The sequence below is a fragment of the Physeter macrocephalus genome, chromosome 19, assembly GCF_002837175.3.
Source record: "Physeter macrocephalus isolate SW-GA chromosome 19, ASM283717v5, whole genome shotgun sequence".
Taxonomy (NCBI): domain Eukaryota; kingdom Metazoa; phylum Chordata; class Mammalia; order Artiodactyla; family Physeteridae; genus Physeter; species Physeter macrocephalus.
In genome coordinates, this window is record NC_041232.1 from 1,012,092 (window position 1) to 1,025,053 (window position 12,962).

Consider the following 12,962-nt stretch of genomic DNA (forward strand, 5'->3'; position numbering starts at 1 on the left):
TGCTACCATATACAAAAAATTAATTCAAAATGTATCAAAACCTAAATGTAAGAATTAAACTTTTAAAGAAAACAATAGGGCAAAAGCTTCATGACATTGGATTTGGCAATGATACCTTGGATCTGACACCAAAAGCACAAGCAACCAAAGAAAAAAATAGGTAAATTGGACTTCAAAAATTAAAAACTTAAACTTGTCAAAGGACACTATCAAGAGAGTGAAAAGGCAACTCACAGAATGGGAGAAAAATATTTGCAAATCAGGTATCTGATGAGGGATTAATATCCAAAAAATATAAAGAACATTTACAACTCAGCAACAAAATAAGTGAACCTAATTTTAAAATAGGCAAAGGACCTGAGTAGGTATTTCTCCAAGGAAGATATACAGATGGCCAATAAGCATATGAGAAGAGCTCAGATCACTAATTGTGACGGTTAATTTTATGTGTCAACTTGACTGAGCTAAGCAATGTGTCTATGGGAGTAATTCTGGAAGAGATTACCATTTGACTCAGTAGACGGAGTGAAGAAAATCTGCCCTCGCCAATGTGGGTGAGCATCATCCAATCCCTTGAGGGCCTGAGTTAAAAAAAAAAAAAATGGAGGAAGGGCAAGTTCTTTTTTTCTCTCTTGAGCTGGGATGTCGATTTTCTCCTGCCTTTGGACATCAGAGCTCCTGGTTTTGGGGTCTTTAGAGTCCAAGACATATACCAGTGGACACACATCCACCCCACCCCCCCCAGTTCTCAGCCCTTCGTATTTGGACTGAATTATACCACTGGCTTTTCTGGGTCTCCATCTTGCACAGAGCAGATTGTGGGACTTCTCTGCCTCCAGAAACATGCAGCCAATTCCTACAATCAATCAATCAATCTCCTATTGGTTCTGTTTCTCTGGAGAACCCTGACTTAATACACTAATCATACACAAATAAAAACCATAGTGAGAGGGGCTTTCCTGGTGGCACCGTGGTTAAGAATCCGCCTGCCAATGCAGGGGACACGGGTTCGAGCCCTGGGTCGGGGAGATCCCGCATGCCGCGAAGCAACTAAGCCCGTGCACCACAACTACTCAGCCTGCGCTCTGGAGCCCGTGAGCCACAACTACTGAAGCCCACGTGTTTAAATCTCGTGCTCCGTAACAAGAGAAGCCACCGCAGCGAGAAGCCCGCAAACCGCAACGAAGAGTAGCCCCCGCACGCCACAACTAGAGAAAGCCTGCGCTTAGCAACAAAGCGCGAACAAAGACCCAACTCAGCCAAAAATTATTTTTTTTTAAAAAACCATAGTGAGATGCCACATCACACCCACTGGAGTGACTATTAGCAAGAAACCAGAAAATAACAAGTGTTGGCAAGGATGTGATGAAATTGGAACCGAAATGGTACCACTGCTATGGAAAACAGTAGTGGTTCCCCCCCACCCCAAATTAAACACAGAATCACCGTATGACCCAGAAATTCTACTTCTGGGTGTATCCTCAAAAGAATGAAAAGCAGAGATTCAAAGAGATATTTATACACCCCTGTTCATAGCAGCATTCATGACAGCCAAAAAGGGGAAACAACCAAAGTATCTATGAATAACAAAATATGTTATGTACCTACAGTGGAGTATATTAGCTTTAAAAAGGAATGAGATGCTGACACAGGTTGCAACATGGATGAATCTTAAAGACATTATGCTCAGTGAAATAAGGACACTATTGTATGATTCCACTTAGACAAGGTTCCTAGAATAGTCAGATTCATAGAGACAGAAGGTAGAATGGTGGTCAGCAGGGGCTGAGGGGAGGAAGGAATGGGGTGTTAGTGTTCAGTGAGTACAGCGTTTTCAGTTTGGGAAGAAGACAAATTCTGGAGATGGATGGGGGTGATGGGTGCGTGGCAACAAGGGTATACTTAATGCCACAGAACTGTATGCTTTCAAATGATTAAAATAGTAAATGTTATGTATAATGTACCACAACTTTAGAAAAGACAATTTTGATTTTCCACTCACCACCCAGCCCACAGAAAGTGCCAAACAGATTTAAAAGGAAAAAATCCAGTCATTGTGTTCCAGGTCTGCAGACGACACATGTGGATCGTTGGGATCATAAAGACAATCACTTGGAAGAGCACGTGATTTTTTTTATCTTTAATGCAGACGTTTTAGTGTCAGGCAGATTCAACTTAATGGGAAAATTTTCTGGCCACGTGGCTGTTTACCATTCAGAAGGAGGAAAATACAATGCAGATTCTTTGAGGGTAAAGGAACCTGGAAATGCACATCTTCAAGCCTGCGAGATCCGGAGTTGTCCTGTGTCCCTTTTTCAGAAGATGCAGATTCACTAGAGCCCCTCAGGGTGGCCCAAGGCTTTCGTGGGCCTGGGTCCTGGTGGCCATGCTCCCCGGGGCACCCACGGAGGCATCTGCAGGGCCACCAGGGACGCAAGGGCGCCGGAGGTGCTCTGTGGACGCAACGCGGAATGAGGGAACAGTTTTCACAAGCAAACAGCTACGAAAGACGCAGTGTGTATGGGCCCGCGTAGCGATACTAGCAAGATTTTGTTCCTGTTGCTCAAAACTCTGTGAGCTGCTATCTTATTTCCCAGCTTATTCCGTCGTGGTCAGAGGACCCGGCTTTCGGGTAGGGTGGCGAAGGGTGGCGGGGCGGCCAGGCCCTCGTCTCGCAGGGCTGTTCCCGGTGCACCAGCAGAGGCCAACCTCATGGCCTCCCCTCCGAAGCCTGAGCTCAAGGCAGCCGCCAGCGAGCAGCTGAGTGAGCAGTAGGGGCGGCGGCCAACGGGAAGAACGGGGGCGTGCCCTGCGGAGGCTGTGGCGGTGCAGACCCGTCCCGTGACGATGGCCCCTGGATGTCCCCACTCCCCGCCCCCGCCCCGCCTCCCCTCCGCGCCAGGAGCAGGCCGAATGGCCAGAGAGGTCGGGAGGGACCAGGAGGGGTGGAGTCAAGGGGAGGGGCAGCAAGAAACCTGGGAGGAGGCCGGGAAGCGCGTGGATTTAGAAACAGGTAGGTTGATGTGACTTTGGTGAAATACAGGATTGTGTGCAAGGTTTGGTGTGAATCTCTTTTAGGCATTTTCCCAGTTTTGCTAATTTCTAGGGAAATAAAGCCATTGAGAATAGTTATTGCCGTTTTCAGAAAACGTGCTACTACCCCTCTTCTGGGTCCCTTCCTGCCCACTTCATTTGGTGCTGTGACATCTGGTTGTCAGGCTGCGCGCCCTGTGCTTTAATCTGCTGTTGCCAAGGGTGGAATTCTTAGCAACAGTGGAGGATGCTCTGTGCTGTTCTCAACGCGGGAGTGACATCTCCCTTGACGCAAAGGAGCATGCCTAGGGCTCGGACACCTGGTTAGAGCCACCCTGTCGCCGTTACATAGTTGTACAGTCAGATCTAGGGATGCCACCTGCTCACAGTGAGGGGGGCCGTGGTGGATGCCCGCCTGCAAGGAACAGGGGAGGTCGCTTTCACTTCTGAAGACCTGGGGCTGTTTGACCTCCCAAGTCTACCGGTGGGCACTTTCAGGTCACAGGAGGCCATGATGGCAGGAAGTTGTGCACACTCCTGGGAATCCAAAAATACAGGCACTTCTCTGCCCCCGACCCCGTTCTTCTCTTACTAGTCACAAAAGCCCCACAGACCCTGCTATAGCCAACAACTGGGGTTCAAAAGGGATACCACACTGAAATTCTCCGTAGACAAGTTTATGGTGTTAGAAGTGACCCTTAATCATGCCTACTGTTTGCTCATCACCTTGTTGGTCTGGCCTTTTTTTTTTTTTTTTGGTTGCGCTGGGTCTTAGTTGTGGCTCATCAGCTCCTTAGTTGCGGCATGCGAACTCTTAGCTGTGGCATGCATGTGGGATCTAGTTCCCTGACCAGGCATTGAACCCAGGCCCCCTGCAGTGGGAGCATGGAGTCTTAACCACTGCACCACCAGGAAAGTCCCTGGCCAAACATTTTTGAAAGATTACTAAGCAACTAGATGTCCGGTTCCACACTCCTCGTGAGCATTTGTACTGAGGAATCAATTCATGAGAAGATGCACAGGGGGCTCGTAGGTTTGGGAAACTCAGTCTGAAAGCCAACCAGTGTGGATGGGCACACCGTTCAAGGCTACTGTGGGGAGACCCGAACTGTTTGACTTTCCTGTGGCCACGACTCCTCTGGGGGTGCAGGTAACAAAAGGCTGGGGCTTTGTGGTTCCGGGTGTTAAACAGCCTGAGCTCAGCTGAGTGTGATCCCTTGGCTTTGGGTGCTGCTGCATGTAACTAATGATCTTCCTGTGATGTCCCCCACCCCCCACAACCAGGAAGGGCGCCTGTGGCCTTCAGACAGATCTGGACCTCGGCCAGCCTCAGAGGTAAGGGGTTGGACACAGGCGGGGTGTGGGTGGCAGGAGATACGTAGAGGGGGATGAACAAAATTGGTGGAAGGTTTGAACGTGTCAGCACAGACAAAGATCAAGGCCTGTGCCTGTAACTTGGTTTAAGAGGTGGGGGAGGGGTGTTCCCTAGACTCTCCCAAGGATTCTTTGTGCCTGGCCAGAGCTCCTTCCAGAAAACAGGTCGAGAATCCAGGATCTTCATTTGATGCCTTAAGCTGCTGATAATGAGGTGGTGGGTGTCGGCGTAGCTTATAAACATCACCGCTTGATTCACTCCATCTCCCAGTTTAATAGTATGACTGTAAAAATAACGTTTTTTGCCTTTAAGTTAAAAACATGGTGTGAGAGAAGTTGACAGATGGATGTATATCTTTATATACATATGTCCTTCTTCTAGAAGAAAGTGAGAATGTGGAATAGAGGAGAAGTTATGCAAGAAAGAGAGTACCTGGATTCTTTTTGGGGAAAAAAAAATCTATAATCATACTTACTTTGGAATATAAAATAGTTTTCATGTCAGTTGCTAAAAATAACTACAGGAAACTTTTATCCAGAAAGAAAAAAAGTCACTTGTTCCATATTTTTAAGTAATTGATAGGGCAACAAGCTCCTATAAATAACTCATAAATTGACCCAATGTCTTGTACCTGCTCCAAGTACCATCCTGTGAAGTTACAACTTACATTTACAGTGAAAATTCTTCACCCTCCTCTATACTCCTCTGAATCACAGAAGTGGGGCCCAGAGAAGGTCACATGGTGGGCAGGCTGGGGTGGGGGTGGGGGGCTCCTGTATTCTCCTTAACCAGTGGGAAATGTACACACAATAACTCCATTAAACCTACATTTTCAGGTAACCGCAATTATCCGTTGCTGAACCATCCTGGGTTTGGCAAGGTGAGTGATGTTAAGTCATTAGGAACGAAAAACCTCTGTTTTTCTGGAATAACCTTTACATGTTTCTTGGGGGGAAAAGTTTTCAGATGGGTGAGAACAGACGTGAATTTCCTTGCTGCCATCACGTCCGTGGTCATCACGGTGCCAAGAACATCTCCCAGGTGTTGCTCTTTTCCCTGCAGATCATGTACGCCCCGCGGTCCAGGAATGGGGGGACTGCCCCAACCTTTCTCCAGAGGGATCGGTTCAGCCGCTTCCAGCCCACCTACCCCTACGTGCAGCACGAGATCGACCTTCCCCCCACCATCTCCCTGTCGGACGGGGAGGAGCCACCTCCTTACCAGGGGCCCTGCACCCTGCAGCTCCGGGACCCCGAACAGCAGATGGAACTCAACCGAGAGTCTGTGAGGGCCCCGCCCAACCGAACCATATTTGACAGCGATTTGATAGACGTGTCCGTCTACAGCGGGGGCCCACGCCCACCCAGCAGCAATTCGGGCATCAGTGCCAGCACCTGCAGCAGTAACAGGAGGATGGAGGGGCCACCCCCGGCCTACAGCGAGGTGATGGGCCACTGCCTGGGCGCCACTCTCTTCCACCCCCAGCACAGCAGCATGCACAGGGGGAGCAGACTGCCACTCCAGCGGGACGGCCCTGGGGGGCACCGAGCTGCCCGTCCAGGGCAAGGACAGGAAGCCCGGGAACCTCATCTGACCTGCGTGCATACCTGACTTACGAAAGGAGGAGGGAGGCGGTGGCACTGCCCCTCCGTCCCCAGCACAGAAAGTTCAGTAAAACAGAACGATTCCTTCCACAGGAGCCGCACGCAGGCAGAAATAGTACAAACCTCCTCCAGTCTGGTGTTCATCTGGGGCAGTGATGGGAAAGGGCAGGTTTTGGCAAAGGGTGGGCATGAGAACACAAAGGGGTGCTTTGAAGACATCATGAAATAAAACCCACAGAGACATCTGACTTGATTATGAAAGCAGACGCAGCAGAGGAAGAGGCCAGAATGGCCTGTTTTATAACTAACTGAATACAGAGGAAAACGTTATTATACATTATGGGGAAGAATCGCCAGTTTGCTTCCCACCCCCAAACTGTGGAACTTTTGTTTTAAAAATATGATTCTAAATTCCTGTTTTGTGTGCCAAGGTATAAAGTGGAGAAGTCAGACGAATGCAAGGGGTTAATCAGTGTTGTGATGCTGTGTTTTAAAAGTTGCACTATCTTCGTGTTTAAGATAATGAGGAAGTTTTACGCCAAGTTCTGTATGTTGTCTTTTCACCTGTGGATTATAATTAGGCCCCATATCATATCCCCCATAATCATGCAGGAAAGGGTGTTTGGGGAGGTAGCCTAACTAACGTACGCCACTTACATTCACCAAGAAAGTCACCACACAGCAGTGAATGCGTCACTGAGGCACCTGGATGGAGCAGAGGAAACTCCTGCATCCCTGGTGTGTTGAGTCCCTCCAGCCTCAGGCTGCGTGTTTTACACCTGCATTTACACACCACGCAGTGCTGCCCTGGTCCTCCAGCAGTGCAGTTTCTGTGGTAATTTAGATTTTTTTCACTGTAGCATGAAATATACTCAGATAATACACTATTTTATGCAATAAATTGTTTAAAATGCAAGGTGGCTATTTTTATACTGTTGAAACACATGACTTCAGTGTGTTCCTCCGGTCTCTCCTTCCCTGGATAGTGGAGTTCAGGCCTGGATGGCTGGTCAGCAAGACTCAGCAGTCGCTTCTAAGCAGCCCATTGCCCTGGCATGTGCGTGACGCTGGCTGCAGATTCTGTGTAGAAGCCCCTGGGACTGAGGAAGGGACCCATGTGGCCAAGTAGGCGGACCAGCACCCGGGAGGAATGCAGTGCTCAGAACCAGATGTGCTCCCACGGGTCACTAAGCCTCTGCAGTGGAGGCCAGAACTGGGCGGGGAGCAACTCAGAGCACAGGGTAAAAAGCACAACCTGCAGCTAAAATCAACTAGAAAACTAACCTTAAATATTGTAATATTCATTCTCACCTAAAATAAGTAACTTCCTTCTACAGAAGCATCTGCCTTTGCTGCACCCGGGTGGGGTGCTTCTGTGCAGCCCCTGCCTGCTCTCGCAGGGACCGAGGGCTGGAGGGGTGACTTGGGACTCTGACCTGCAGTTCCAGGTGTCTGCTGTCGTGGTCTCGGAGGTGGCTGCCGGGTGAGGTGCCCTCGTGCTGCTGGCAGAAAGCTCTCGCACTGCTTTCTGCTGCTCCTTTCCGAGGCTCCTCTTGGTTGGTAGGTCCCTGGGTTTTGTTTGGAGGACTGGAATCTTCATCCATTTCACACAGTAACATCCACACAAGTAGTCAATCTCTTAAAAGGAGAAGATGGTGGTCAACAATTGTCACTCATGCTTCAGACCCTGTTGAGCAGTGTGCACGCTGAGGGCCACGGCAGGAGCTCTGGGACGGGCAGAGTCCTGGGGTCCTGACCAGAGGACCCCCGCCCACCCACCATATCAGATGGCCTCAACCTCAAGCCTGTGCTTAAAGGAGGCTGGGACTCTGCATGGCGTGAGGTTTCCCCTTGTGTTGCTGGTGAAGATGGGAAGGTGCCTGTCCTCCCCATCTTCGGGCAGATTATCGGTCAGGCATTCCCCTTAGGTGCAGAATGAGGAGGTTGGCTGATGGTGTCATCATTCCAAACTTCACCTGCACTTTTGGTAGAGTGGGTGAACACACCCAGTAGTTCTAGCTCAAAATAGTGAGTTACGCTCAGAAACATAAATTCCTTAGTCACTTTGCAAGTACCTGAACATTTTGCAGATGTTCACAGTACCGGTTAAACAATTATTTAATTCAAATAACTTTAATTGTTCTTCAAAACCGAGACTACTCCCTTTCGGCCACCCTATTAGATAATTGCCTCTAATGTAAATAGTTATTTAATGATGCAGACATATCAAATCATGACTTGAATGGTCTCTGAGGCTGGGGCTCTGTAATGAATTAGTTTAAAAGCCAAGGTCATAAATTGAATTAATAGTCAATTTCCCTTCAACACAGGAAAAAGGTGATTTAGACCTCTGCTCTTACGAAGGTTGTGGCTGACATGGTGTGGAAAGAGGCGTGACTGTGAAGCTGCAGCTTGATCAGTGGAGCCTGAGGGTCCAGGTTAGAAACCAGAGGGTTAGGGGATCAGTGAGCAGTGGGTGGGAGCTGGGCTCCATCATCTTAGCGACTCCCTGGATATGAACCCCAGGCACCTTGAGTCCCACTTATAGGAACACTCATGTGTCTGTTGGCTTTTTCAGAAAGCCTAGTGTTCCTCAGACACTAAGGCTGTCCTTTACTACAAAAGAGATTTTGCTGAAGAAACTGTGCATTTATTGTGCTGGCCAAAAAGTTCGTTCAGGTTTTTCCATGTCATGGAAAAACCTGAACGAACTTTTTGGTCAACCCAACACAAAGTTCTATCTGTGACCAAAATTCAGTGTTAAAAAAGCTTGACAAGCATACCCTCTATCCTCTGTACCACAAATACACTTGGACACACAGCCCAGACAGCAGAGGAGAATGTGCAAAACTTGGGAAGGTTTGTCATGAGGATGACACCTAAGTCCACTAATTGCAGCTGGGAGAGGAGGACACAGGGGCCAGCAGGAAGCGGGGGGCCTTCTACCCCAGCATAAGGACCTGTACTCAGATGAGCGTGTCTCCAGCTTCAAATTATCCCCCTCTTCACCTGTATTTTATCATCATGAGAACGAGAAGGGCTCAAAGGCAAGCACTTTTCGAAAGCAGCTCAGATCTGGAAGAATCCATTCAAATCCCTGCCCTCCTCAGAACCAGTGGCTGCATCCTGACAGGTGGGCCTGGATCTTACCTCCACCTGCTCTTCTGTCCAGAGAGTCCTTGCAGAGACTGTCCGGGTCCACAAGCTCCTCCAAAGCAGCTTCCATTCGCTGCTGGCCACCAGGCTCCCACACTGGTCTGGCTGCGAGGCAGCGGCTAGGGGCTGCTCCCCAAGCCTTGCGTTTGCTGTGCCAAGGCTGCTGCTTGAGGTCTGCTGCTTAGAACAGCAACATGTTAGTGTACCATTCATTTTTCTTAAAATTTCCAGAGCTGAGCAGTGTCTATGAAGGAAAAACTGGGAAAGATACTTGTGCTGGGCGCGGGGCCTTGCGGTGACAGCCCCCCCCAACCTTGGTGGAGAAGCAGGGACCAGGCTCCCCTTCTGCACGGTCACCTTGGTTACCATGGCCTTGGCGAAATGGAGATGCATTGGCAAGATCCCCCCCAGTGTGAGGACGCTGTGTCTAAAGGGGCCCAACAAAAGCAGATGAAAGACCTGCTCTCACCCCGACCACAAATGGGTCCCAGCAGCTCACCTGAATTGAACGAATTCCACAGGAATCGGGATTTCAGCTTAGCTTATTTTACTCCCCAAGTGCTGCATCTTGCACAGTTCAAGTTTATGTTCACGGCCAGGGTTAGACAGCCTTCAGGCTGGTGTGTGGGGAGGGACGCCTTGTGAGCAGCGCTGTCCTCAGTATGTGTGAGGTGCTGGGGTGAGAGCTGTACAGAGATGCAGATGATGAAGATCCACGTCCTTTCATAGAGCTCAGCGTGGTGGTAGTTTTTAAGCGGCCAAGGTGTCTCATGTTCTAACTTGTGCAGATGCAGGAACCCAGCCCCCTTTGTTGTGCCTCACTCACAATGGTGCTTTCAGTGTCTGTCAGGCGTTCATTTGTAAGGTGCTGTATATAACTTGACTATATTACGCACATATCCTACCCAATGGGTAGAACAAAACTTTGTTAATACTGCAATATAAGGTATAGATTACCAATTTTAACAGAAATGACAGAATTTGTGAATGCCTACGTGCTTTGTCCTCTTTTATAAGGAAATATGCGAATGGATGCATACAGATAAAAGTCTATGTAGTTTATTAATAAATATCAGTATTATAACATAAGGGAAACAAGTCTGAACAAGCAAGCACAGCCTAAGAACAACATATGTACAGCAATCAGAGTTGCATCTTTGCTGTGAAAACACTTTTTAAGAAATAGTTTTTTAAAATCCCACAGCCTTTTGGAGCCACCAGATGCTTATTTTAATCCCTTCGATAATGTTCAGTTGGACCAGTATTAGCTATAATCAGAAAAAAATGTGGATTTTTCAACTTGCTTTATGAAAAAAATATTCTATCTCATGCTGTAGAATGAAGAGGGCAAACCCAGTGAAGAGTGCACTTTTCACTGCAAAACTTAGGTCAGAGTGAGCACATCAGCCTACAGCAGAGGACTGTGCAGTCCAGACGCATTTGTGACCATCTGTCTTTCTGTGCCTTTTTGACAAACGGAAGCTGTGGAACCAATGAATGAACAGTAGCATTTGCAGGAAAAATAACTTAGGACAAACCAGTCCACTTGAGAAGACCCCAGTCTCAGAAAGATTTCTGTTATGGGTTATAATTAGCAGATTGGCAATCAGCCAGCCAAGTGAATTCTTATGTCCTATCCCTTCCTTTTGGTGTCTCCTGGTGATCACGACCCCAGAAACAAACTAGACTTTGCCACTGACCAGGGACCACGTCACACCCCCTGACTCAGCATCTACTTACAGCTCCGTCTTTAGTGTCTGATGGTGACCTCTGCATTTATCTTCAAATATTCTAATATTGAAAAAAGAAAAAAGAAGAGCCTATGACAACATTCATTAAAACCATGGATGAAATTGTGGGTGTGGGCATCCTTCCCAGTGCCATCCACAGTTTTGTGAAATTCTGCCTACCTGATCCATATTTCCAGTTTATTCTGTCATCAGAGGATGTAAATTCTAATAATTCCTTGTTTTATATTTGTTCTGTGGTGTATGTTTTGATTTTGAAAATCACGACTGAGTCATACTCTTGTCCTCCACAAAACAATTACTGATTATCCTTAAACTGAAAACACCTCTGCAACTCTTGATGCTAATGGACCAGAGGTCAGCCCTTCTTTGACTGTGCTTTGCGAGGCCCACGAGAAGATGGGGATCTGTGTTTTCTGCACCCACTGCCCCCGCTGTCTGCTCACTGCCAATGGCAGCGGCCCTGGTGGTTCAGGTCAAGGGTGGAGGCTCCTCCCTGTTAGAAAATCTCCCCCAGGCTTCACCTCTTGGGAGGACTGCTGAGCAGGAGTGTCATCTGAGGATGTTCTGGACTCAAAGGCACTAAATTTGTTACCATGTCATGGCTTTTCTACAGGACTAATAGAGGCTTAAACTTTACTGTTAATTATACTGGTTCATCTTAATGTGCTTGCTGGTATATTGCTATTCTTCATTTCATGGCTTTCAAAAATCACACTTTCTGGTGTAAAAGCTATTTAAAATATGTACAATACTATTCATAGCATTTAATTCACTTAGTTTTCACTAGGCTGCTTTATAATGAAAAAGTACAACTGTATCTGAACTTTTCAACAGTTGTTCACGTGATCTATAATAATCTGAAGTTGTTAAACTCTTTTTTTTAAACAGACATTTGTGCTTACTGTTCATTCCCAGTTATACACAGAGAAAGATTTCCAGCTGTCATGTACCTGCCTCTTTAACTGAGCGAGGGGATGTAGTTCTTAGACCCAAGGTCTGTAACTGCAATCCGGACTTTTAAAGGAAGATGTTGCTCTAAGTGCTGTGTGTTATGAAATCAGCCTCTTCTGCTTGTTCTTAATGCTGTGTTCGAACCACAGCTCAAAATCATTAAAAATGATCACTGATACACGTGTCTCCTGTTTTTTTAAAAAAATATTTCACAGACAAAGCACATATGTTGGGGGGTGGGGGGGAAACTACTTGTATTTAAAAACCCGTCTCAGAAACGGTTCTTATGGTTCCCCAGGTAACCATCCCATTCAGTTCTTATTCACTCTGACTTTTCAGAAATCATTATATTTGCTATAAACAACCCTGGCAGATCACATCATACAGTTCTGGGTTCTACACAGAACACTCAGGGGTCGTCACCTGAGATGAGGTGTCACCTTCAGGCTTCTGGAAGCTGTCACAGACAAACTGAGTCAACTCAGCCCAAAACGTGAGCGAGACTTCTAAAGAGAATTGTTCAGCAGACACCCTCAGAGGCTAATAACGTCATTGGCATCAGAGGTTTTCAGTTCGTGATGATGGAGCAAAAGGAATCTAAGTTTCCTTCACTGAGAGATTAGAATGATATCTCTAAGCTCTAAGTAAGTATATGGATTCATAGATTACATAATTGTGCATGTATAAAACTTCATACAACCTACCAAACTACTAGAATAAGTGAGTTTAGCTTGGTTGCAGGAAATACAATTAAAATATTTTTGCATTTCTATATGTTAGTAATGAACTGTGGAAACAAATGAACTTTGGAAACTGAAATCTTAAAATACCATTTAAATAACTGTATGGGCCCCAAACTCTAGTTATAAAACTTTTTTTTTTTTTGGCCACACCGTGCAGCTTGTGGAATCTTAGTTCCCTGACCAGGGATTGAACCTAGGCCACGGCGGTGAAAGCGCCAAGTCCTAACCACTGGTCTGCCAAGGGCCTTCCATAAAACCCATTTTAGATTCTGAATTAATTTTTAAGATAATTTTGGAAAGGGGATTAGAAAGCTATAAGGAGCAAAATAGCTGTAAGAAAAGGATTTCT

General features: G+C 47.0%; 2 protein-coding genes across 33 annotated transcripts in view; one reads left to right on the forward strand and one right to left on the reverse strand.

Annotated features, from left to right (window-relative positions):
• Nucleotides 1-86: 86 nt before the first annotated feature.
• LDLRAD4 (low density lipoprotein receptor class A domain containing 4) lies at nt 87-6,002 on the forward strand. The gene is given in 3 exon segments (XM_028480120.2): nt 87-4,368; nt 5,471-5,941; nt 5,943-6,002. Coding segments are annotated over 3 exon segments (606 nt in total). The 5' UTR covers nt 87-4,293.
• A 703-nt stretch (nt 6,003-6,705) lies between these two features.
• Nucleotides 6,706-12,962, reverse strand: part of FAM210A (family with sequence similarity 210 member A) — a 41,314-nt gene continuing 35,057 nt past the window's right edge. For 19 of the 32 annotated variants that reach the window (XM_028480112.2, XM_007119104.4, XM_007119106.4 and 16 more), the window contains 3 exons: nt 9,163-10,959; nt 7,449-7,650; nt 6,706-6,842 (listed from right to left, as the gene is read on the reverse strand). The gene's annotated coding sequence lies outside the window, so the exon portion shown is untranslated. Of the gene's footprint in view, nt 6,843-7,448; nt 7,651-9,162; nt 10,960-12,293; nt 12,482-12,962 lie in introns of all 32 variants that reach the window. The other 13 variants (XM_055080446.1, XM_055080443.1, XM_055080440.1 and 10 more) reach the window with 7 other exon arrangements.